This window comes from Hirundo rustica, chromosome 7, assembly GCF_015227805.2.
Source record: "Hirundo rustica isolate bHirRus1 chromosome 7, bHirRus1.pri.v3, whole genome shotgun sequence".
Classification (NCBI taxonomy): domain Eukaryota; kingdom Metazoa; phylum Chordata; class Aves; order Passeriformes; family Hirundinidae; genus Hirundo; species Hirundo rustica.
Window position 1 is genome coordinate 35,422,778 of NC_053456.1, and position 26,562 is coordinate 35,449,339.

General features: G+C 49.2%; 1 protein-coding gene across 1 annotated transcript; it reads right to left on the bottom strand.

Moving 5' to 3' along the window:
• On the bottom strand, positions 1–26,562 carry TWIST2 (twist family bHLH transcription factor 2). Its single transcript, XM_040069847.1, has 2 exons — positions 25,932–26,562; positions 1–685 (listed from the first exon to the last, which is right to left on the bottom strand). Exon 1 carries the CDS (start codon positions 26,441–26,443, stop codon positions 25,961–25,963), a length of 483 nt encoding a protein of 160 aa, XP_039925781.1. The 5' UTR covers positions 26,444–26,562; the 3' UTR covers positions 1–685; positions 25,932–25,960.

Consider the following 26,562-nt stretch of genomic DNA (forward strand, 5'->3'; position numbering starts at 1 on the left):
TAAAAATATCTCAATAAATAAAACAAATAAGCAACATATACACTGGAACAGAAAATGAAAACAAAACAAAAAAAATTTAAAAAAAGAAAAGGAGGAAGGGGATGAGCGGTAGCAAATCATGGAGCAATAAGTGGAGAGCAGTCTGTAATCCAGGCTGTACTTGAAATAAATCATGCAGGGAGCTAGGGGCATGGTGGGCTTTTTTCCTTCTTTTCCTATTTTTGCTGAGAGCCCTGGTCCAGTTTTGCCATGACTGTACAAGAAATCAGGCTTGGAATTAAAAAAAAAAAAAGAGAATAATACAGTTAAGGGGAAGTAAAACTCGAACCCGAAGATGCCTCATAAATGTGTTCCTGAATTAAGATTGTTTCCAGAAAAAAAAAAAAAAAATAGCAATGAAACACCAAACACAGACAGACAGACAAAATCCCAACAACAGTGAAGAACGAGGAATGTTGCTTCTCCTTCTCTCTTTGGTCAGTTATTTTGGGGAGAGATGTTGCAAAGTCTCAGCCCCTTCTCTTCGGTGCTGTTTTGCTGCTCAGTCTAAAATGCTCCGCGAGAGTTCAGAGCGAGGGAGGTCAAGAGGGGTCTTTTGGACCAGTTTTCTTGAGGTTTTTAAGGTTTCAGAAGCTACAAACTTGGATATATCCCAATTCCACTTCAGTCGCAGATGCTGGACAGTCTGGAAAGAAGAAAAAAAAAAAAAAAAAAAAGAAAGAATATAGAAGAAAAATAAATACACTGAATGCAGGATATCTTTCTGACATAGATTGTGTAAGAAAGGGCTTTTTCCCTACAAATCCAGGCTTGTGGCTCATCACCGTATGTTGAATGCTATCCCTGGTTCCACCAGCATGGAGTTAATCCAGGCACTGGGCGAGTTCCAGTGTGCCAGGAGCAAGTGGAAGCACAGTTCCTTAGACTTTTGGATAGACAGCCTAAATTCAGAGTCTGATAATGGAACACCCTGGTTTGCACTGGAGTTTAAAATGGTAAATCCATAGGCAGAAGCAATGTAGCCCTCAAAACATCACTGAATCCCAGAATGGTTTGTGTTGGAAAGGACCTCAAAGCTCATCTCATTCCTCCCCCCTGCCATGGGCAGGGACACCTTCCACTATCCCACGTTGCTCCAGCCTGGTGTGGAACACTTCCAGGAACAGGGTACATTTTGTGGGACAGACTCCATGACCCAGCAGCGCCCACGGGATCCCCCATCCTGCTCAGGGCAGGGATGGCTTTGCAGGCAAGGTGCTGTTCCTGCCTTCGGCAAAGCCACCTCAGCTCAGATATCAAAAAGCAGATATAATTATTTCCTCCCACTGAGGAAAGCTTCCATTTAGCTGATTTCCTTTCCCTTCCCTCTCCAAGTTATTAATTATCTAATTACAACCACATTCTGCAGACGAGCTTGGGGACTTGTCAGGCTGCCCAGGACCGGTTAGGAAAGCTCCACTTCTCCTGGTGGTTTGGGGATGCCCATGTCTGACAGATGACAGACTGACCCTCTCCCCATCCAGGGAGGGCTCCAGGAAAGGAAAATAAAATCCAGGAAGGAGGAAGATACCACAGAGTAATTTGCTGGTTTGGTTTTTTTTTTTTTTTTTTCCTCCAGTGAGCAGAAGAAATGGGTGGAGGACGGTCACACAAGGTTTTGCTGTGTCCTGTTCTTCTCTGAATGTGGCTGACATGAAAAGGAGGTAAAACCAGATAAAAAGCTGGTCTAGTTCCAGGGATTTTTTAAAATCCCACCCAAGAGCAGAGAGCTCAGCGCAGAGCTGCTCCCAGGGCAGAGCTGACGTCTTTAACCCTGGCTGAGACCCCCTGCTCTGGCTGCTGCTGCTGCCCTGAGGCCTCTCCTCCCCGCTGGTTCTTTCTGGTTTCTAGCTCCAGCCGGAGAACTGGGAATTTCACAGCAGTTCCGTGCTAAGAGGCTGATTCCCTTCCCTGTTACGGTGAGGCGACGGTGGCGGCCTGCCCTGCGGATTGAAGATTTCCCCGAGCTCTGGAATGGCCCCACCACGTTCCACCTCATGCTAGTTCCACGGAACTGGATTGGCTTTGAGGTGCCTTTCAACCCAAACCGTGCTGAGATTCTGTGAAAGCACGGTCTGAAATCAATCAGGCTCTGAAATCAGGCCCCGAATCCGGCTTGTGATCCTCAGTGTCAGCAACCTGGCCCCTGCTTGCTGCGCCTCGGGTACTGCAGGGGGAAGGAGGGGAAAAGGCCCCCAAAACCTCTGTGGGCCATCCAAGCAGGCCTTGCACACTTCCAGGGGTGGGAACTGCTCTCTCCCGGGATTTCTGGGGGATTTCCGAGCGTTTCTCTAACGCTAACAGGGAGCACAGCTGTGATGCGCCGCCAGCGCGGACCCAGCGCAGCTTCCTCTGTCTGAGGCCTTGCTGATCCATTTTCCCTGCTTTGGAAGCATTTCTCAGCCCCACCGGGAGCGTTCCCCATGGATATCACAGGAGCAGAGAGCTGCTGGCCTGAGGGAAGGTGGCAGCAAGAGCAAGGCCCTGGTTTCCCTGCAGGAAATTTCGCAACAGGTTCCCCCAGACCTTTGCTTATATAGGACTGGGATGGGTTTGGTTACACAAGGATTGAAATAATTTCCATGACATGGCTGAGAGTGCAAATGAAATGCGAAATGCAGGAGAACTGTTGGAGTTTGTTTTGGGTTTTTTTTTGTTTTTGGTTTTGCTGGTTTTTGGGGGGGTTTTGGGTTTTTTTCTGGTTGTTGTTATTTTTTTTAAGGTAACTTTTCCAACTTCTTTTAAAGTTGAGATTGTAGAAAAAGGGCTCTGCTCACAAGGCCTTTTTTTTTTTTCTCACCCTACATCCCAGGTATATTTTAGGGTGAAAGGGGAAGGAGAAATCCTGTGTGGAGTTGCTTCTTCTTGGAGGTGAGGCCTGAACAAGATGGGACAGACCAGACACATCAAGATGAGGAAAATATGGCATTCATAGAACAAATCTGAGAATGGTTTGGGTTGGGAGGGAACATAAAGTTCATACTGCCATGGGCAGGGATGCCTCCCACTATCCCAGGTTTCTCCTAGGCCCATCCTTGAACACTTCCAGGGATCCAGGGACAGACACAGCTTCTCTGGGCACCCTGTGCCAGGGCCTCACCACACTCAAAGTCAGGAATTTTCTTCCTCACTGAATCTCTCCTCTTTTTAGCGTAAAAAATTATTCTGGAATAGCCCCACCAATAGCTTCAAGCAATGCTGGGTTACAGCACAAAGGAAAATAAAATGCTCCTACTTTAGAAAATCACTAAAATCCCATTCCTGAGCTCAGGGGCCATCATTCCCAGCTGTTTTGGAAATTACTTCTCTAAAAAGCCCCATGGCACGGATTAATCAAAATATCCACAGTCAGGTTTGGACACTTTGCCTCCCAGCACCCCACAGGGTGTGACCAGCTCAAAAACCTCCAGAAACTTTTGCTGCTTGAGCTGAAAATTTTCCGTGCCCAATGGCGATTCCTCTTTCTTGCCATTGTTTTTATTTCCTGGGCACAAAAAAGGCCCAGTTGTTTCAGGGTATGGGGAGAGAGGGAACCCGCCATGCTCCAAAATTGCCGATGGCATCCCCGTGACTGGGAGAATCACTGCTGAAGGGATGTTCCCAAATGATTTCATGGAGTTCTCAGCTGTATCTGGAGCCAAAATTGATGGTGGCCACTTCACAGAGTGGCTTGGGCTGGAATGGACCTTAAAGCTCGTCCCATTCCATGGGCAGGGACACCTTCCATCAGAGAAGGTTGCTCAGAACCTCGTCCAATCTGGCCTTGTTTAAATTTAAATCACTCAAATTCGTTTAAATTTAAGCTTGTTTAATTTAAATATAAATCTGTTTCAGTTTAAGCCTGTCTTTGTTTAAATGTAAAACCTTTTCATGTTTCGGGTGGTGAAACAAAACAAACAAACAAACAAACATCAAAGCCCGCCCCCCATACCAAAACAAAAAACCCCAAACCTTGAAACAGAATTCCCTTGATTTTCTGAGGTGTTTCCCACCACGGAAGGCTAAACCCAGCAGAAACCCCTTGATTTTGGGGGTATTACCAGGAAAGGAGAAACCCAGCAGAAATCCCTTGATTTTTGGAGTGTTATCAGGAAAGGAGAAACCCAGCAGAAATCCCTTGATTTTTGGGGTGTTATCAGGAATGGATAAACCCAGAAGAAATCCCTCGATTTCCGTGAACCAGGAAAGGAGGGAGCCCTGGAAAAGGCGGTAGGACCAGGCTGCAAGGCTTCAGAGGGGAGGAAGCAGCAGCGGAGAAAGGAATTCAGATAATTGCGTCCTGTCTGTGCGAGGGGGTGGAGAGAGGGCCAAAATCAGATCTGAGGCTGCGGGTAGGGACAGACTGAAACCAGATCCCCTGGCTCGGGCTGCGCTGCCTCTGCTGCTACGAACCCTTATCAACCATCCGCTCTTGAAGTCTCCCAGATGAAGGGAAAGCCACAGTTATGTGCATCTCACAACTGGGAAACCGTTTCAAAACACATCCCTGGCAGAGGTTCGTTCCTGAGCTGCGGGCCCCCCCTCGGACCCTTCCTCAGCCAGGGACAAGCCTCTCTCTGATTCACTCCAGCCCTTTCAGAGCCTGGGGGATTTATCTGCCCGTGGCTGGTCGGAGGTGAAACATCCTCCCTGTATCCTGCAGCTCCCCAGTTTGTTATCAGGAGCAGCTTGATGGGTATGTGGCATGAGGAAAGGGAGATCGAAGCCTTTTCTCCTCCCCCTGAGGCTGAGGCTGTTCCTCCCTCTCCAGACCCTCTTGTGCATCACTGAGGAAGGCCCATGGATTGCTGACACGTCACTGTCTGGGGAAAATGGAGGATCCTAAAGAGATGATGCCACAGGGAGAACCCTGGTCCTTTCTGCCTGGGTCTGCTCCCAGCCATTGGAGCAGGATGGAGCATGGCCTTGAGGCTGGGGACTGGACAAAAAGCTCCAGTTGTGAGTGCTTCTCTCATATATTGCCGGAAATTACTCCATAATTTTGCTTTAAATATTTTTTCCCCCTCACACAGCTGCAGAAAGGGTTATTGATGTCCGTAAAATCCCAGAATGGTTTGGGTTGAAAGGGACCCTAAAGCTCATCCAGTTCCATCCTCTGTCATGGGTGTCATGGGCAGGGACACCTTCCACTGCCCCAGGTCGCTCCAAGCACCATCCAAACTGGCCTTGAAAGGAAAGAACCCCTCGAGAAGAAGAGAGGGATGCTCACCGAAGAGAGGAATTCAATGGCTTCTACCTGCAGGCTCAACAACTTCCCATGGAAAAACTTTTGGGGCCCAAAACGCCTAGAAAGAGCCAATTCATCAACGTTTCAGGTGGTAGCCCAGCTAAAATCAGTCTTGTGGGGCCGTGCTCACCACAGGGAGGAGAAGGGAATGCTGAAAAGTGAAGCATTTTGCTGCTGGGATGCTCAGAGCTGCTCTGTTAGGTTCTGCCTCTCTACAGCAAAATTTAGGCAGTCAGGAATGTTTGCCCCAAGGTGCTGTGTCCGTCCCTCACCAGAAAATTCAAACAAATATAAAAACAGCTTTAAACCAAGATGAAGGGGGGAAAAAAAAAAAAAAAAAAGCTTTAAAGAGCCAAGGCACATTTCCCCAGCCCTGCACTCCTCCACAGGCCGAGCAGGGCTGGTGACAGCTGGAGGAGGAGGAGGAGGCGGCAGGTTTGCGGGAGCCCCTTGTCAAAACCTTGGCAGCACTTTGCTGGAATGGCAGCCTGGAATTGCCGAGGGGCAGGAGCCACTAACGAGCAGGGAAAAGCAGTGCTGCACCCGGTGTTTGGGAATAATTTTGGAGAAGCATCGGAGCTACATGGCCGCCCGGCTGCCTTGTGGGTGGCTCGGAAGAACAAACGCTGAGGGACGCCAGTGGCATCTCCTGAGCCAGGGATGGGGGCAAAGAGGGGCGGGAGAGCTAACAGAGCTCATCATCACTTTCTTTGGCTCAAATCCATTCCCCCACACAAGCCACAGGAGAACGGTGTGGAACAAAGTGGGGGAAAGGCAGGGAATGCGGTGTTCTCCCAGTGCAGCTGCAGGGAAGTACCCAGGGCTGGGGAGGAGAGCTTGTACAGACACCGACGTGTCCCTAGAAAGAGGCTCTGAGGCTCACACCAAGGGAGAGAGCAGCCACATCCCATCTTCCTCTGCCTCCCGAGTCCCACATCCTATGGCCTTCTCAGATCCAGACGGGCTCCAGCGGCCACAGCACCGGCAATTCTGGGCAGGCACCGCCTGAAATGCACGCCCAAAACGGGGCCAAAGCAGTGGGAATGGGTGGAAGTCAGGGAAGAGGGGTGGAGTTGTCACAGGTGGCCTAACAGCTTCTGCTGAGATGCTCACAATGACAGATCCCACCCTGCACAGACACAACTCGCAGCCCGAGGGGGAATTTAATTTAATTTAATTTAATTTAGGACAAAGCTGGCAGACACTGGAACACGGTCTCTGGTCCCTGTTTGCCTCTGCAAGGATAAACACAACTGAGATATGAACCGGGCTGTGAGAACACACTCCTGCCTCCACCCTGTTTTAGGAAAGCAGATATTATTGGCCAAAGGGAAACCTTTCCTCCTCCCACTCGGCGCTCCTGCCAAAATAATACAAATCCTAGAAAAGACACCTTCTCTAAAAATAAACATATACATCTGTGGCTTTCTTCTTTTTCCAAGGGAACTCTCTTGGTCTGGCCCACTCAGCCAGAAGCTCCTCTGCTCTCACAGTTTTCCTGTGTGCAGCTGCATTTCCCAAACCTCAGCAGCGGCAACATCCCCGTGGGATGCTTGCTCTGGGGTTCTCCTACCCCATGGATGAGACTTTTCCTACTCGTTTCTGCACTTCACCTGTCCTTGCACAGATTAAATACTTTGGGAGCAAGTCTGGCTGAGCCTGTGGCTGAGCACAAGGAGAAGCAGCCTCAGTTTTTTTCATCAGTCCAGCACAAAGGTTCTGTAGTAACCTCTGCTCCTAGGAGTAAATCAGGAGAGGGATGACAGCCACCCATTATGACCGACTCAGCTCTGTGGATTAGTGCCAGTGGAATTAATAACGACACCCGTCCCGCCCCACACCGCCCCCCCCCCCCCCCCCATTTTAAAAGTATCTAGGGTTTAAACTCCTTCTTTCAAATAAAATAATAAGAGAAAACAAACAAACAAACAAACAAACAAATTGGGGCCACCCACTGAAAAGCAGAGACAAAAAAAAATCCACAGGATTCTGCGGGCTTCTGGGAAGAATCCACGGGACAGGTACAACTGCCCTGGGAACTTGGGGTGCTTTTTCATGTCCCTGACAAATAGCAGCTGAGGCACCTGTGGGCCAGATGTGCACAGCTGTACGTGTGCTGCTGCCTATCAATCCCCGGCTCCCACCCCGCTCCAGATGCTGGAAGGCCGGGCTGGAGCTAGGGAACTGCGAGCCCAGGCATTTCCCTCTTCCCAGAAGTCTCCTCCACACCCAGAGCCGAGCCCTCAGAGTCCCCCTGGCCTGCAGGATGCAAATTTGGGGCAGAGACCCTTAGGGGAAATTTGAGGAGATACTGGCATCCCCTAGCTGTGAATTTTTAATGCCTGCCCCTGCATGAGTGACCTGGTGGGGAGTTACCACCCCCTCTGCATTTCAGACCCAAAAACCCATCAACACCCACCTTGGAATTGGTGTATTCAGGTGTTTATCCACAGTTTTGCCATCTCTCCACGGGCACACGTGTAAAGGATTTTAGCTTTTCCTGAAAAAAGTATGGCACTTGTGCCTACAACTCTGGGAAGAAAAATCTTGCCTGTCCTGAGTTAGCCCTGGAGATGATTGCTGAAAAAAGATCCTTTTTCTTGGCATCTGGAGTAGGAATGAAGCTGTGTTTGCTTCTCAAAACTGCCAGAGATGCTGGGGCAGCTTCCCCAAAGCATGGATGGATTTAATCTTGCTTTTGCACACATGGATCCTCACTGAGCGCCACAAAAAGCCCTCAGTGGAAGAAGCCAGGAAGATTGCACATCTCCTTGCCCACTGCGCTCAATGGCCAGGTTTCGGACTCCCATCCCAAGTGACGTTCCCAGATCTCTGCCGGAGAAAGGATGCCACTCTGGCATCTTCCCCCCACTATAAGGCACACCCTAAAAATCCCCAGATTCCTCAGTCCCAATTCCCTGGCCCTGTTCTCAATGTTTCCCACGTGGCAGGTGTTGTTCCTTGTTCCTCGATAACCACCCAGGCTCTGAGCAATGGAGGTGATTCACTCCCAGGACTTTGGGAAGGGACTGTACCCGGCCAGGTCTCCATCTGGGATTAATCAGCACAGCTTCCTTGAAGTCAAGGGGCCAAATTCTCACTTGGAATAAACCGGCTTAACCCTGCTGCAGTCAATAAAGGCCCTCTGATCTTTTTTTTTATGGCAAGAATCACTCAACTCTTTAAAATACCTGGGGTTAGAGGGTGTTGCCCTCGTGAAGAGGGAGCTATATTTTTGCATGAAAAACAATCCTGCCAGGGGAGGAAGGAGTCCTTGGTATGTAGTGAGCCACTCTGGATTTTGTGGGGCTGGGGTGAGTCATTGGGACTGGTAGCTTTGGCACCCTGGGAACGGTGACAGTGACTTGGGATTTGAATAGGTGTGATAGGCCTGGCTTGCTCTGCATTCCTTATCTTCTCCTGTCCCGGGGCTCCTTCTCTCCCTTTTCCTTGGCCTGGCAGCTACATCAGCGTGGCACAAAATCCACCCTGGGTCCCACATCACTCCTCGGTCCCGCGTTTGTTCCAGCCTTTATTGCAAGTACCACACAGTAGAGTTGTTTTCCTAAACTTTACGGCTGCTGCCTTCCATGCAGATGGCTTTGCCCATGCTTAGAATCACAGAATATCCTGTTTAAACCAGGTTTAAAACTCTTAAACTAGGTTTCTTAAACCACGCTGCCTGGATTTCAGCCCCAGCCCTATGTGGTACTGAGCCCGTTCCCTGCCCTGGTGTTCATAATCAGCTCTACCCCTCTCTTTCCTCTTCCTCCTCCTCTCCTTGCCAGCCTTTTCCCAAGGGCTTCCTGGGGGTACCCAACTCCTTCGGGTCTCTTGTGCAGGGCAGGGGTTGGACGTAATGCAGGCAACAGCAGAGTGTCTGTGAATCTCCCCGGGGGCTGGTCAGGGTGGGGATATTTTGTCTTTATTTCTGTGAGTTTAGATGCTGCCATCCTCCTCCAGCAAAATGGTCAGTGCATAGCCCCGGTCCCCATCGGGGCTCTGAGCATCCATGAATCATCATTCCAAGACACCCAGCAGCAGCATCACTGCCTCGAACTCGGCGTGGGGCTGGCCGGCTGCTCTATGGGCTTCCCTGAAACTGCTCCGTGGGTCGTGCCGGGCAGGCAAACCACGAGGAGCGGGACAGGGAGCCAGGTCTTACTCACAACCTCTTCAGTTTCCAGCCTGGATAGCTCCAGGAGGTTCCAAACCCTCTGCTCTGCTCCAAAAGCCTCCACTGCCACAAATGAGCACCCCGAGGGGTTTAATTCCCCATGCAATGACTGACTAATGATTTCTAAAATGTTGTTCTGCTCTGCTTGCTGCCCGCGCCGCTGCTCCATGTTCCCTTCCTATCCAGAGATTATCCCCTTCAGAGCTCCCGTGTCACATTTTCATCTCACTCCTGGATTTTATGTCTTCACGAGAGGCAAAACGAAGCTATCACTTCCCTTGCTGCTGTTTTTCAAAGCAGAATGAACAGCCCCGCTCCAGCAAGCTCAAATTTTCGGAGGAAGAAGCGCGCAGAGATGGAATCTCTCTGCTGGAGGAGCAAACAAGTGGGCTTGCCTGTGTTTAGAGGAGGATGTAATCACAAGTTTTATATTTAAATGCGTGCTGCTCGCTCCGCTGGCCGGGCTGGGATTTAGCACATGCTCTGCTGACTCAGAGCAGCCCGGCCAGCGGCTCCCAGGAACATGATTTGTGAGCGGCGCGCACTCAGCAGCCGAGGAAAAAAAGCCCTGGAAAATCGGTTTCCACGGTCTTTCCCAGCCTGTCATGCTGCAAAAGGGCAGATGGGTGTTTTCCTGTCTGCAGTCGTCAGATTTTTGGGGTTTGGGTGATTAAACGAAGGGGTTAAGTAAGTGGAGGCTTTCATGCAAGTGAGCGTGGCTGACTCAGCTCGGCAGCAGCTGGCTGGTCTTGTTTAGGTTTGCCAGCTGCAAAAGCTGGACTTGTTTGAACCTCGGTGAGTGACCCCTGCGAAGTTCCCGCTGGGATAATAACCTGTGGCACTGATGCAATCCCCGCTCTGGGGGCGAGCTGGAGGAGCTCTCCGCAGCATCTGCTCCTAACAAAGGCTCCCTGCTCCGATTTTGGCAGTGCTGCTCCTCCCTGGGTTCCACAATGGGCAGAGCCGAGCCGAGCTGGTGCTCCTGGGAGTCAGGGGTTTGCTCGGAAGTTGCTGGTGGGATTCTCTGCTCAGGTTTGCAGCTCAGGGAATCTCAAAGGGATTTGGGTTGGGAGGGACCTCTAAAGGTCGTCTGATCCAACACTTTCCTCCAGACCAGGCTGTTCCAAGCCCCATCCAAGCTGGCCTTGGATGTTTCTGGGGTGAAGGGAACCTCTGGTTGATGTGTGATACAGAGCTTTTCTGCTCTGTAAACTGAGTTTTACCCACTTTTTTTTATTTGCGGTACAAGACGTTTAAGTTTCATATTCTCCAGGTTAAACCAGCATGTGATATTTGTGAAGGGAGGAGGCTGGGTGTTACATTTGGTGACTGAAATGAGCGTTTAGAGGCTTGTCAGGGAATCAGACTGAATGCGGGGAGAGAATAGGGAAGCTTGGATCTGTCTTTGTCTAGAGAAATGCGTCCATGCTTCTGCACACAACACACAGAATCATCTGTGATCCCAGATTCAGTTAAATATCTGGGTGTGGAGGATGTCTGGGGTGACTTAATTTAAGACCTTTTCACTCCTCTGTGTGCTTTTTACCCATTAAAAATGCTTTTGTTTTCTTTTGAAATTTCTTGTTGCTGTTCTTACACAGGCACCGAAGGACCTCATCATACCATAAAACCACAGAATGATTTGGGGCTGGACGGGACCTTAAACCTCATCTTGTTCTACCCCCTGCCACGAGCAGGGGCACTCTGGTATCCCAGGCTGCTCCAAGCCTGATCTAACCTAGCTTTGGACACTTCCAGGAATAGGGAAGATGTGTATCTATAGGTGCACAGCACATTTCACCCCTAACACAGCACTTCCCCATCAGCAAATATCGATGTGAATGTATACACAGACATTCAGATTAAAGGCTCCCCGAAAGCAGCAGCAATTGAAATCAACACCAATGAATGAGACAGTCTTCCCTGAAGTTGGCAGAAGAAATGCAAATGCTGGGCCACACTTCCCTCCTGGAAGTGCACGGATGCACCCAACAGGAAACTTAACCTGACATCCCACACGGTTTGGCTGAACAAAGTGATCCCTGCCCTCCCTATACTTATTTATATTTTCAGTTGACTGCATAATCTGGCCCTCTAGAAAGTCCCTTCAGGAGGTCATGCAGCTGAAATAATAGCTAATGAATTTGTAAAAAATTATTTCAGACTTATTAAATGCTTACTTCCTTCCCTTCCAAGTGTTTTTGTGCTGCTCCCAAACGAGGTAGGGCTGGAATAAGGAGGCTGGCAGGACTGTGCCAGCTCCAGAGACTTAAGGAGCACTGCTGGCATTGCTTTTCCTTCCAGAGATATCCTCATTCTGCTCCCATCTCCTCACTTGGCTGTTACAACCTCTGCTTTTGGGATGGTCTTAAGTCCAGGGGATGAGGTTCTTGGACTTGTCCAGTGTTGCACCATCCAAATGATTTCCATCTCTGCTCCATTAATCATGGATTGGTTTGGGTTGGAAGAGACCTTAAAGATCTTTGAGTTTATTCCTTCCAGAGCCTGTTTACACAAGCCTGGCCCTGACTGCAGGAATTGGTGATTTGTATCTGCTCTGAGCGGACCCGCTCCCCTTTTCCACGGATGTCAAGATCCTCCTGTGCGCACAGGCTGGGGATGAAGGGCTTAATTTTTGGGGACTCACAGCCTGGCCCCCTGATGAGATCCAGCTGAGTCATCCTGTTGGCTGAGCAAGGGAATGCCTGTGGGATTTTCCTTCCCAGGAAAAGGAGCTGAGGCCTAGTCCAGGGACTAGACACAGAGACAGCCCAGGACATGTGGGGACAGCTCTGAAGCAACTTGTGCCATCACTAGGACCAGAGCCGTGTATTCCAAACTTGACAATGCTGCTTCGTCTGTACTGATGCTGCCCTTGTGTGTTAGGGATTTTAGTTTTTCCAAGAGACCCAAAAAGTAACTAAATGATGAAGGCTGCTGGATATGAGTTTAGGCTGGAATTCCCAAAAAGATCAAGAAAACTTGGTGTCTTTCAAAAAACTCCCAGCTCTGGTGGGGCCCTAAATTTTTTTGGCTTCGGTCTGCTCATCATCAACCCCAACAGATGATTAACTTAATTAATCAGTTAGCGTAGTATTTTTAATATTTTTAAATAGTATTTCAATAGTATTTTAAATTTCCAGCCTTTGGCTCTTAGGTGGAAAAGCTTGAGCACATAATGTTTGAGCAAAAAAGAGCTTAAAATACATTTTCTGGAATCCTGTCTCAGCTCATGTCTGATTAGGGCTGGAAATTGCCTTGGAATGGGGAGGAAAATTACTCCAAGAGGTATTTGGGCCTGAGTTATCCATCAGCACTACTCAGGCAGTTTTTCCTGCCCTGAGTTTTACATCTGCGTGCTGACCAGAACGGTGACTTTTATTTTTATTTAAAGCATCCTCATCCCTACAAAAACCTCTGGTGGTTTGTGAACCACAGCTCTGCTGGTTTAAATCACGCCTAAATATTTAATGAGAGCCTGATTTATGCTGGAATTGCTTGCTCATCAGCTTTCCCCAATCAGTGGGGTTGTTGGGACTCTCCAGCCTCCCTCGGTCACTTTGCAGGATCCTGCTCGAACCGGAGGCCTTGGGATGGCTCCAGCCCAAGTGACCTCCTCAGGATCCTGGTGCAGAATTCTCCTGGTGGTACCCTGAGATCAGCAGATGCTGGCCTTTCTCTCAACTCCCACTCAGTGCCTCAAATCCCAGGGAAAGCTCTCCTTCCGCTGCTACACCCTCTGCTTTGAAGACAAGAGATGATTCAACAAGATATTTGAAGAGTGGGGGGGGGGGAGGGGGGGGTTGGATGGTTCAGCTGTCTTCCAAAACTCACAGGGCTCTCCAAAGCTGGAATTAGGACGTTTCCAAAGCTGGAATCAAGACATTTCCATGCACTGCCTGCCCTCTCCAGAGCTGCCCTTGCACGGATGCATGGCAAGACCTGTGGCAAAGCTCCCCTCTTTGCAATTCTTCCCCCAGCCCTTCCCCAGTTAGGCTGAGGTGTCCTTTGCCTCCCAAAAGCCCCCAAAAAGCAGCCCGTGCATAAATTATTTGGGATCATGATGGATGCGATGAGCCTGTGCAACTCCAAGGAGAGTCTGGGTGCGCTGAGTGGGTGCCTGTGGAACCAGGGTCCCGCCATTGGTTTGAGCTGTAGTTTATTTTATTCATGGCACATCCTCTCTCTGCTTCTTTGGGAAGTTATTCCCTGCCTTTGCTGCCTGGAGCAGATCCCAGAGAGCAGCACAGCCTGCTCTCTTCATTATCTGCCCCACGAATACCTCGTTCTTATTTTTCCCCTCCCTCCTTAGGTCACCAGTTTTGGGTCACTTTATTCTCAGTGCTGACCCCACGGCAGGGTTTTCCAGCTCTGTTGCTTCTGTGACTCAGGAGGGATGTTTTGCTCTCATCTGTTAGTTTTTCTGGCCAGAATATAAGAGGTTAAACAGTTCAGAGGAGCTCATTCTCTATTTACAGCCGAGGTAGGTTTCTAAATCAACAGTAGGTTGTGTATTGGAGTGACTCACAGAGCTGCTTAACCTTTTTCCTTCCGTTTTTGTCCCTCTCCAAATCTGAGGCGCAGCAACATCTGCAATTCAGATCTCTGAAATGAGAAGCTGCGAAAGGAATATATAGGGCTCAGTGTGAACCCAGCCTGGTGGCACGTGAATCCCCACTCTCTGCTGGCAAGGTCCTGCCTGCTGGGGAGGTGGCAAGGTGGGCGCTGCAAGTGTTCACATTGGCTTTCTGGAGGGGAAACTGAGGCACCCTCCAGCTGCCGAAATTGCAGGGCAAGGTGATTTAAGGGCACGGTGGAGATGAACCCAGGGTGGGCTGTGGGTGCAAGGAGAGCAAAACCCACCGCTGCCGTCCCATCAAATGGTCCACGGTGGCAGGAGAAGTGTCATCCTCTCAGTTAGCCAAGAGACCCTGGTGGGAAGTGCCCCCGTGAGGGGCATCAGCTGGAAAGAACCCCAGCATCCCGTGGCACTTTTGCTGCCTGCCAAAACCAGCGGGAAAAGGGCTGGGGTCGAACAGAGCAGATGGGAGCAAGCTGGGGGCTCCTTCCTCGCCCATCACCTCTGCACCTTGCTGTGCTTTAAACCCTCTTTTTTCGGTGTAGACTTACAGACCCCCCTTCTTCCTTAGCATCAAAGCAGGCCTGAGACTTTTCAACTTCCAAATCGCAGCCAAAACCTTGCATTTCCCCTACTCAGCAGCGTTTAGCTACTCTCTTCTAAGGAACCCATGGAATCTCTTGGATTTGGGGGTTTGTCCCTCTCCTCTCCCTGCCCCAGGATCTTCAGGATGGCCCTGTCAGCTCTCCTGCGCAGGTTTCAGGGGTCTCAGCTGGGTCTAGGGCTGTGTTGAGGTGAACATCCCTCTGGGGTCCAGCTGCTTCTCACGCACCCCAATCTTTAGATTTTTTAAGGAATGCAGTCCCTCCGGGAAGGGCAGATGCTTTCTGTGGCTATCAGCAGCTCTGGAGGATGCTTGTCCTGCAGGATTAAGCCTGGCCTGGGAGGTCTGAGGCGTTTTTCTTTCCTTGTGTTTAGGCCACAAATTGCCTTGCAAGCTATGTGCCATTTTTCCCTCATGAAAGGGCTGAGCTGCCCGACCCCCTTGGAGTCATCCTTTAAAAATTGGGTTGTTTATTGAAGTGGCTGTTGAGAAAGGAACGGAGTTGACCTGTGCTTTTTGTGTTTGGAGCTAATTTAAAATCTCCTATTAAGAGGAGGACAGGGCAGGGTTAATCACATGCTCAGGAAAGTACAGCAGAGAAATTAGTTGGTTTTGGTTGGTTTTTTTTGTTTGTTTGTTTGTTTTAAGAGTTTTTCTATCAGAAAACTACGACTGCTACGACTCCAAGTGGAAGCACCTCTGGTGCCACACTCTAACCTTAAATTAAATAACCTGTGAGTCTGCTCTCCTGATGATCATTGATGTGGGATGCACCCAGTGCAAAATTAGGTTCCTCCTTTTCTTGGGCACTGAGACAGCTCCTGGCTGCTCCCAGATATTCCATGTGCTCCCTGTTAGGCTTACAGGAGGTGTTCCCCTTGGATGCAACCCCAACCCCACCTGATTCTTTATTTAATGCAGTTTACCCTGCCCTCTAGTGCCAGCAGGCGCTGAGTCAGCAGCTCCTGCGGTTTTCCACGTTTTCCATCTCCCAGCCTGGGAATCTGCTGGAGCTGCCAGGGTGGGGAGAGATGAAGAAATCCGGCCAGAAATGTTTGTGCACCGCCGGGATGTGTGGGGAAAGGGTACCTCAGTGCAGTTTTGGAGTGAGCACGGTTGCTTTTGGAAGGACCTTTTGGAGATGTTTGCAAGGAAAATGAACTTTGTGAGGGAAATGGGAATACACGTGGCAGGCTGTGCGAAGGGAGGCTTTGGAGGCCAGGAGGTTGTTTCAGTAATGAGCTTAAAATGAAACCTTCAAACCTGGGAAGCGCTTGGAGGTGCAGAGGATGGGGTAACACCTCGGGGTAGATTTCTTGCTTTCCTCTTGAAGGAAAGGGAGGATAATTTTCTGTTTAAGAAGACATCTGAGAGCCTTTTGTCACCCACTCTGCTGGGAGGAGAGGGTCCCCCAGGCACAGCCTGGGGCATGAAGGCACATCGGCGCTCCCCAGATCGAACTGCACTCCCTCCTTCTGCTGTGATCTTCCTGCTGTTCTGAAGACCCCAGCAGACCACAGGTTTAGAATTTGGAGTGCAAGACCACCCCTTGTTGCCGGCTGCCGGGCTGGTTGTCCCTCCAGCTGGGCAGGACAGGACCTGCCGCAGCTTTTGCACAATTTCCTGGGTTATTTCAAGCTGTCGAGAAGGTCCAGCCGTGCATGGGGCGGGGCAGGCAGGGCTTTGGTACGCAAGGAAAAATGGAAAAACAGCCTTGGATAAGTCTCCTCCTCCTCCTGTCCCCTCGTCTGGGATTCAAAATTGGGGAAAGGGCTGGGGGGAACACCACAACAGCTCCCCAAGTCTGTGAGGTCACCCTGGTTTTGCTGTGCTGATGCCAGCAGAACTGTTAGGGTGGGTTTGTTTCTTTAAGGTGTCTCCCAGAGGGAGGATCAGCCAAATGCGATGTGGCAGCTCTGGTAACTCCTCTTGGCTTTCAGCACGGCCCTCGCTGATCACACAACTTGCTAGTGAAGAAGGTACAGCTGTCCAGGCCTTGGCAGGCATCCCCACCCTCCGCTTGCTGCCAAATCCTCGCTTGCTTTTTTATAAAAATTCCTAAGTTTCCTAAGAGAATGGAAATGGAGCAGCCTCATCTGCGTCCCGGCCCCATCCAATGCCTCCTGGACCTGCTGGAGTAAAGCCTGGTGTCCCTGCATCCCTCCGTGGCGCTGGCAGCCAGAGAGGGAGAGCCCAAAATCCAGGGCTCCTGTCCTGCTCTGAGGGGTTGGGACTAGAGCTAAGGGTTGGGGTCCCAGCAGAGCCTGCACCCCCTGATTGGGAGTGGTTTGGCATTCCTGTCTCAGGCATTCCCAGCTCACGTGACCTCTGGGAGAAGGTAACCTGCTGGAAGTGGGGGTAAAAAACAAGCTCACCACTGGACCAACAACTCTCCTGAGTTCTTCCGCGGTTGTGCCAAGGCTGCAGGGCTGGAAAGTGCCTCATTACCCCTGTTTGCACCTCAATGGAGCAGCTCCAAACACCCAAGTCCCAAATTGTCCCAGCAGCCAGACCTCCTGAAATGCTTTGGGCATTGATTCCTGGCCTGGGTTCCCTGTGACAGCTCCAGGAAACCTTCATCTCCTCCTCTGCCTCCTTCAGAAACTACACAAACTCTCCTGGTTTTGGAATACTTTAGCCCTGTGTGCAGTTTTAAGGATGTGCCTGAGCTGCAGAGGAGCTGCGAGGCAGCCCCAGCAGTGCAGCGGATGAGCAATTCAAGGCGGGGAGCGCATGGGTCTCCTCTCCAGAAAGAGCTTTTTTGGATCTTCAAACAACACAAATGTAGCTGTAGCTGTGTGAGAGGCTGGGCAGTAGTATTTCAGTGAAAGATTAAGGAAAAACAGCATGGGCGAACAAAAATACATTTCACAGCTGGTGAAATGATGGCGTTAGGAAATAGCTCCAAACGTGCTCTAAAAAGGAGGTTTATTTTCTGGAGGAGCAGGGATGAGTGGGCAGATCTAAGAATTGTCCTTGGGACGTGTACCTCGGGCATCGGAGTGAGCATGAAAACCTGATTACTGCAGAACATGAGCCAGTGACGCATATATGAGAACAATAAACCTGTATGAAAAAGGGGAAATAGATTTGCAGACTGTTGTATTCAAGGCCAGACATTTTCCTCTCTGATTCTGACACAATTATCCCGAAAAATCATATGATTCCATGAATTGATTCTGACATTATTAGCCTGAAAAGACTTGTGATTCCACGAATATGTACAGCTAAGGAATAGCTACAATTTTCGAAGCTGTGCCTGTTTCCCTCAGCAGCTTTAAAATATTTACCTTTTCCCACTCATTGAGAGTGAAAGTATTGCCTGGTTTACAAAATAACAGCGCTTAAGAGGAAAACTTCCAGATCAGCTTGATCCTATTGAACATCAGCGTGATTTGAGCCCCCAGTTCTGTACCCTCAGCCCTCTGGGGACGTGGCATTGCCCTGGGGGTGCCAGGAATTGTATTTTTGGTGTGACAGGATCTTTTTGAGGTGCTTTCCACTACCAATTTCCCTGGCACGAGCAGGGAAAGCAGTGATGAGTTATTCCTTTGCATGCATTACAATGAGAATTATTGATCATTAGGTTGCTTGATTTTAAAGTTTCCAAGGGAATCACTGGAAATGGATCTCTGATCTCCCCGATTCATGAGTTGCAAGCCGGTTCAAACAGTTCAAAAACCTGAACCGCTTCTCAGTCCCAAAACCCAAGTGCAAGCTCATCACATCACGACGGAGGCGAGAATGCGGCCACTCCGCCGCGCTTCCAGCTCCCTTCCAACAGCAAACATTTCAGCCCCACCTGGTATAAAATACATTATTTAGTGCTGGCAACCCCAGGGATCTTTTAAACAGCCCTTTTGTGGCCAGGGATGAAAAAGCCCGTGTAAAATGCCGGGTTGTTCCGTGCACAAACCCCCATGGAGCTGGAAGGGAGCTTTGGAGATCGCGGGGCCGCGCCCGGACTGTCGCGCTCACAATTACTGCAGCAGAAAGGGCTCGGTGCTATCAGAAATTTCCTGGGCTCATCAGGCAAAATAATTAAGCAAAATAAATTAAAATACGCAGGATAGCCATCTTATCCAAAAATACACGTCAATATGCTGTGTGCAGAGTGCTTTTTTTAAAAAAAGAAAAGAGTTATCTTGTCCAGCCTGTTTTTATCATGTGGTTTTATGCCCTGCTTTCTCACTGGGAAGTTTCCATGATTCCCTGGTATTCCCAGAGGCAGTGCCATGGGTGAAAACGCTCTGCTTCTTTGCAGAGGCTCAATTCCTGCCATACATCCCGTGCCCTGGAGCCCACTGATGGGCAAGCTCCCCTGTGTTTCTGGGGGAAGAAAGACTCAAACTCACAAAAATTGGGATAAAAGTTCCTGTGGGATGGATTTTGGGGGGTTGTGGTGTGGAGGTGGTGATGGGCATCCCGGTGGAGTGTGCTTGGGAAGGACAGGGAGGCAGGTGCTCAGCTGGGACAAATGGAAAACCTATTTTCCCCGTCCAAACCCCTTTGATTAATGGGTCATTAATAAATTTCGTTGCATCTCTGTCCTGGCCGTATTCAGGGTGGGATTTTTGTGCTGCAGGGCAAGCGTGGTCCCGACAGCATCCGTGGGTGATAGTACAGGGGTTTCTGGTGGGCCCAGCTGGGTTTTGTGCAGATGGATTAAACTATAAACTCCTTTCCTGTCCTTAACAAGGTGATTTATCTTTAGTTACCAATGCCAAGTTGTTTGCTGGGAAACATCTCCCTGTTTGCCTTCCTCCCGAGTCCACAATTTTATTTGTTATATGCCTCACATTTCTGAGCAGGAGTTCTGCCTAAAGGAGCCACATGACACGGAGATATTTCATCACGGTGTGCACAAAATTTGTCATAAAGGTTAGCCTGAAATGTGCTTTTTTGTGTCTCTGGCAGGTTAATTTTGTAGAGGAGCTTGGTTTTTGGGGCGATGGGTGTGGATGCCTTGGGGAATCCACCCAGTCATCCAAAATACTCTTTTTTTAAATGAAAGCTTCTCCCTGGCTCCATCCCACCCTACTGAATTTTCTAAGCTGGATTAACTAATTATTTTTAATAGGAAGCTCAGTTGTGATTCCCCCATTTCAGCAGAGCAATTTGGTTTATTTATATTTAAGCACAAACATATGATTTTTAAAGGAGTACTGAACAGCTGAAACCGAGGGCATAATCAGATAAATGACTGCACGAGGGTTTTTGGTGGCTAAACTAACCCAAAACCCAATTCATGCATCTTAAAGCATGTGTTTGGCAGGTCTAATATCTTTTTAGAAAATGCTTCTTGAGGGCGGCAGCTAACAAGGCAAAACTATCTTATTAGGAATTCAATTAAAGCTAGGCCAGGCTTACTGGACCTTTTCCAGCAAATATATATCAAGAAGAACGCGTAGACATCTGTCTCTTCTCTTGCCCCCACCTCCTCCTTCTTCTGTTTTCCTAGCTGTGGTTGAAAGGTGGAGAGGAGATGGGAGGAAGAGGAGGGACTGTCGCTCACCATAGAGTGCAGGACACAAGGATTATTTTCTGCTTTGGTGTCTGACCGCTTTTGCGATCTGCGGGAGAGTGTTATCTGCCTCAATCCCGTCCCTTGCGGAACCACAGGTGTGAAAAAAAAAAAATATATTAAAAAAATCCCAAATCATGTAATTGTAACAAAGAAAGGTTGGATCTGGGTGGATCCCAGCCCCTGGGCACTGCCAGGCACTCCCTGGCTGCTGGTTTGGGAATGAAGAATCCCTGCTGCCTTTCCTGTGCTCGTTTTGGAGTATTAGATCAACACGCCTTTTCCACTCAAAAAGCTCAGGCCATGGAGAGAGCCGCCCGGAGAAGTCAGGGAACAAATCCGGAGAATTCAGGGACCTAATGGCCTCTTTGTGCCCTCTGCTATCAGCAGGGCTTAGGAGTTACTGTGGCTTATTTAATATTTTTATGGGAGTGGTAACCAAACCTCCCTGTCCTATTTGCACCCTCCTCCTGCAAGAAACCTGTCTCCGAATTCCTGACGCTGCTTCCCTTGACGTGATAGAGAACGACTGATTTTACTTCCCCCCCGCCATTCCTGAGGGAAAACCCTCCTTACTGCTAAACACTTAAAACCTTGGGCTCTGGGTGGCAGATCACAAATAAAACTCCAAGAGGGATCCTCTATCTTACCCCCTAAATCCCCGCTCTAAGGCAGGAGGAGAAGAACATGCCCAAGAGCTCTCAGAGCCTGGATTCCCGCATTTTTGCTGCACCACTGGCAGGAGAAGAGCAAGGACATTGGGGCTGAGGGGACGGGCTGGGCCTGGTGTGGAAGTGGTTAAAGGGATGAGTCTGAGGGCAATGGCTGCCTCTCCTTGATTTATGGGCTGGCTGAGTTAATTTGCTCTTTGTGTGTGATTAGTTGTTGTTGCTGAATGGTCATCTTCCACAACTACAAATCTAATTAGTGCCGGGGTGCCAAGTGTTGGTTTGGTGTTTTGCTGTTTCGGTGTTGTATTTTTTTTTTTTTTTTTTTTTTTTTTTTTTTTTAATCCCTGGCAAATATTTCTACTTTTTCAATTCTTGAGAACTGATCATTTATTAGTATGAGTCTGCTAATATTCAGCTGGATGGTGTCTTGGTTTTCCTCACTTCCAAATTTGCCTGAAGAAGGGAATCAGGCGCTGTGGTGACTTTCCGAGCAACCCACCGAAGTGACTGGTGGAATCAGCATCTTGCAAGGAGCAATCTGCTTTTTTTCCTGCCCCCCCCCTTCCCAATTTTCTGCAAAAAAGCTCCTTCCATCTGGGAAGATGGGGAAAACCTCCCCGAAATATCTGCTTTCCCCTGCCAGCTGTAATTCCCTGACAGCTTTTCCAGGTGGCTCTGTGTTTCGGGGTTCTGGTGCCGTCCCTTTCCACGTTCCTGGCCTTGTCAAACCCTTCCTGCAGCTCTCCAGCAAGAGACATAAATTCTGGAGGTTTTGGGCTCCGAGATTTCAAAGTTGTGCTGAAGCACATGGAAATGATTCTCAGGGCTACGGCTATAAAAATAATTATATTGCCGGGGGAAAGAGTGACATGAAATGTTCCAAAAGAGATCTCAGCGGTGGTTACAGGATCTGTCCCATCTCTGTAAGAACTCACTGTGATCTCCAGGGCTCATTTATCACTGCTACCTACAACTGCAGGAAATATGCCCCCAAGAAGCACTGTAGGAAGGAATGCGAGGGGAGTTTGCTCAGGAGAAGCGTTTCAATCTCTCCCTTTGTTTTAATGAGGATGCTTTGAAAATTAGGGCTGCTCTGCAGAGCTGAGCAGTGTGAGGATGACTAATTTGGAGACAAATTATGTCTACTTAGCTGAAATGTCTGCCTCGATTTTTCCCTTAATGACCCTTCAACGCACATCTCTCCCGATAGGACTTTCACCGCAGCTCTGCCTCCAGAAGATTAAGTAATAACATGTTTTTACCACTTTTCTAAGCGCTCCTTCGGACCCGATCCAGCATTTTCTCTCCGCCATGAGTGTCTCCAGCTCTTTCTGATGGGTAATTCATTTATTTGCGTCTAGGCCCTGGCAGATTTGTCTCTTTGCATGTCTCCTTCTCCGGAGCATTTCCTTTGCACCCTCTTTTTCAAAGATCCCTGAGCCTGAGCGTTTCTTGGCTGACTGCAGCGTGTTTGGTGTCTGCTGGGTAACAGATTTATCCTTTCCCAAGGAAAGACACGAACGTAAACAAAGGATCGAAAATGCATTTTGCTGGGCTTTTTAAATGCACTGAGATGAAACCCCCACCCCTCCCCGCCGCTACAAGGCTATTAATGTAAATACCAAACTTTACAATCCTTCCTGTCAAGGAAACTTATTTACATTTTTTGAAGGATGCATATAAAAAAATGGGGCTTTTGGGACAAAAAAGGGCTTCATTCCAGTGTCACTACACCCCCAGTTAACTGTGCTGCTCTCAGATACTATAGAATTAGGTTTTGTTCCCAGGGCCAGCAGAGACAACATCTGTTTGCTTCTTTAAGGAGAAAATGAAATAGGACGCTGGTGTTTTATACTGGAAACAACCCCTGCAAGTCAGGAGAGGCGATGTGATGAGGGCTGTGGATCAAACATATGCCTCAAACGTGGCTTCACCAGCGTGAAAAAGGTGGGAAAACGGGGTTCCCAGTGCCAGTGCCAGCCCAGGGGAGGCAGAGAGCGCATCCCCAGTGAGTGGGAAGGAGCAGCAGACTGGTCGGACTGGTGCAGGGTCCTGGGCTGCGTTTTCCTTTATGCTTTTCTGATTGTCTTGCCATCCCGGCCGGACAGGTTTTTCCTTACTAAAAGGAATATCAGCAAACACAATGCCTTTTTTTTTTTTTTTCCTGATTTGTTCTTTTCAGTTTGGACCCTGTGGAACATTTCAAAAGCAAAAGGGAAAGGTGACTGCCAGGGGAGGGGTGCAGGTGCTGGCCATTGAGGATGGGGAGATTCTGGGGGATGGAAGGCTCTGCGGAAACATCCCTCTGCAGTCCTAGAGGTGCAAAAACTGCGCCTGTTTCTCCTGCAACTCCCAGAGTTAGTTGTCTGGATTTCCATGGAGCAGAACAGGAAAAGCGCTCGTGGCCAGGGGGGCAGGCAGCGGTGACCTGCTGGCATTCGCAGGGGCCAGGTGGCATTTTCCCGGTTCCCAAGGCTCTGATTTTCTAATCAAACAGCTCCTCTGATTTCTGTTTTGCTAGCAGCCAGAGGGGATTGAGCGTCCCTCCGAGGAGGAAGCCTTTCCTTGCTTCTCTCTCCCCAAAACCCTGGGAAAAGGGAGGGTGGCAGCCCAGCCTGAGCGGTACTCACCCTACGTTTGCAGTTCCTGCTCCCTAGGAAAGGCAGGCACTGATCCCAAACCCACACAGCAAATTCTTAGGGAATTTTTGTCTATTGAGGCAGCACAGGCTGCTCCCTTCTTACCCATAAAAAGTTCCACCACCCAACTAAACTTGCCTGTTTTCAAGGGTTTCTTGAGGACCTTGTTGGAGTTTTATTTTTTATTTTCTGGCAGCCCTAATTTCTGTCGCCATAAACGATAGAATTTGACACCGCACCGCACCAGGCCATTTGTCAACAACCTTTTCAACAGTCCAACCGCACGCGTGTTCCTGCACAACGCAGGCACAGGGAAAGGGAGAAAGTTTGGGATCTTCCTCCTCAAGAGCAACCTCAGAGAACTGGGTTGGAGGTTGGGTTACAGCGAAGGCGCCTAATTCCGATTTATTCCAAATCAAGCCAAAACGTGCCGGGGTTTGCTCCTGCATCACGATTTTTTCGTTATATCCTCAGATGTTTTGGGGGATAGGGACAATCTGAGCGACTACCTATGAAGTCTGCCTCATCAGAGCAGCGTTAATGATAATTTAAATCAATGTGGGTTGTAAAATGAGATTTAAAAACTGCAGGTTTTGCTCGGTGTGCTAGGAGTAGTTATGTATTAGATAACAGATTTCCAACCATCCTTGGCTAATGGCAACACATCATTTGGGAAACAACAGAATCAATGCATTGTTCCAGCCCAGCACTTTCCTATTCAGCCAATCTAAACTGCTGAAGAAATATGTGTTTGGGACATTTTACATCTGGTTTTGACAAGAAGCCTGGGTTTTTGTGTGGGGGTTTTTGTGTTGGTTTTGGTGGGTTTTTTTTGTTGTTTTTTAATCTGTTTGCGGCAGTTTTTTAGCCAGATTAGCATGGGAAAAGGCTCTCTGTTTTATAAACGGAGGGTTTAGCTTTTGAAAAACCCACTCAGTTTTGGATTTTTGCAGTTGAAATCGGGGCATGATGCGCAAAATGTAAGAATGCTGGTGATGGCCATAAACTCCCCAGCAAGAGTGTTACCTATTTAAATAAAGCCAAAGAACAGGCAGCTCGTGCAATGGGTAGAATAACCAATTTTGAGACTTTTTCATATTTTGGGGAATCACTAGAAAACCTTAGTCCAGCACCGAAGTGCAAATTCCAAACCATTTCAGGATGCAAGTGAAACATTTACATCTAAAATGATTTTAAGTCTGTTTTACACCATTAGTAAGTCCTGGTTTCACATTTTTTAGCTTTTTGAACTGAGGCACTGCAGTTGCATCAGGTTTTTGCCTGGTTCTGTCTTTTATATATTTGCATGGGCTGTTCATTGCTGACCGAACAAAGATGGGTTTGCCTCTTTAGACAAGCCTGGCCAATGCGCTGGGATAAACTTTCTTCTTCAACGCTGCACATAACGCAATTATTTCATTTTTACATCACAAGGGTGGTGGGGGAAAACGTCCCTTTGGAGCGTTTGCTTGGTGAAATGGGTTTGCGGGCTCTGTTTTATGTACGGAGCCCCAGACAGCACCTAGGCAGACCCAAACTCTGGCTGACACAACGCAGAGCTGCTCTGCTTAATTAGCTGGAGATGAGGGTGTTATTAAAAGGCTTTTTCCCCCCCACCTCCTTTCTGACTGTTTATTCCTCCCTCCCCGAATATTACAAAGGCAGCTGAAGAGGAAGTAGTTTTCTGCTAATGGAAAGAGACGAGGAAGGGTTTCGTGAGGAGAGTAAATAAGAAACTGCGCCTAACGCCAGCCGCTGCTTTACTGACACTTTGGGGAAGGGAAACTGGACAAACCGAATAATTTAGCGGAGTTTCTCCTACGTCTGTTTGCTTTTCGCTGCGTGAGGGGGAAGGGGCACAGCCTGGCGCTGCAGCCGACATCTGCTGCTCGTTTCTTTTAAGAGAAACACAACCTGGGGCGAACCCGTCACCCAGCCCCGCGTGGGTCCTGCCGACACCCTGGCCCCCCAGCCGGGAGGGGACGTGGCCACCACAAGGCTCAGCACTGGGGATTTTGGGGTGCAGACACCCACGGAGTTGGGCAGCAGCTGTTTTGGATCCCCTTGTCAGCCCGCTGTGGCCATCACCTTTTTTCTCCGAGTCCTTCTCTGAAACAGCTCTTTCTGGTAAATCTCACACGGTGACCGTTTCCCCTCTGACGCTTATCATCCAGCTCTCAACACCAGCCCCCTCTTACTCCACATTCTCACAGAGCAAAAGCATGCTGATTATTATTCCCCACCCCCCCCCCACCAAAATTTGGGGCATATCTCATTTTTGTTCGCCTTCCTGGAAGCTCCATTTATTTGAATTTCCGCCGGTGCGGGGGGAGCGGGAGGAATTGGATGTGCCTGTGCTGCACTCCAGGTCGGTGACCCCAAACCCATCAGCATCCCCAGCATTCCACCAAGGGCAAAGGGAAGGAAACAGACCCAGAGAATCGTCCAGGAGAAAAGAAACGAGTACCTACCCCTTGGGCTGGCCCGGCCCGGGCAGTGGCTAGTGGGAGGCTGACATGGACCACGCTCCCTCCATCCTCCACACGGAGAAGGCATAACTGAGCCTCTCATGAGCCACGTAACTGCAGCTCGTCATCTTACTGTCCATCTCGTCGCTCTGTAGCACCTGGTAGAGGAAGTCTATGTACCTCGCCGCCAGCTTGAGCGTCTGGATTTTACTCAGTTTGTCAGAGGGCAGCGTGGGGATGATTTTCCTCAGGGCAGCAAAAGCTTCGTTGAGCGACTGAGTCCTCTGCCTCTCTCTGACGTTGGCCAGGATCCTCTGGCTCTGTAGTTCTTCGTAAGATTGGGAGCTGGGACTGGACTTTTTCCCCCTCTTCCCTGGGTTGGGGCTGCCATCTTCGCTGGACTTCTTACTGTATCTTCTCTTCCTGCCAAATCTCTTTGGCTGCCTTTCCAGCTCCTCTTCACTGGTCCCCAAGCTATCCACAGGGGAAACAGGAGAACTGGAGCTTTCTTCCATGCTTTCTGCAAGAAGGGGAGGGGAAGAGCCTTTCCCCCCCTCCTTATGTTATGTGAGTGTGTGTATGTCTTAAATGTGCTTTAAATTCCTGAGACAGATCCTTTGGAAAAACAGGAGGA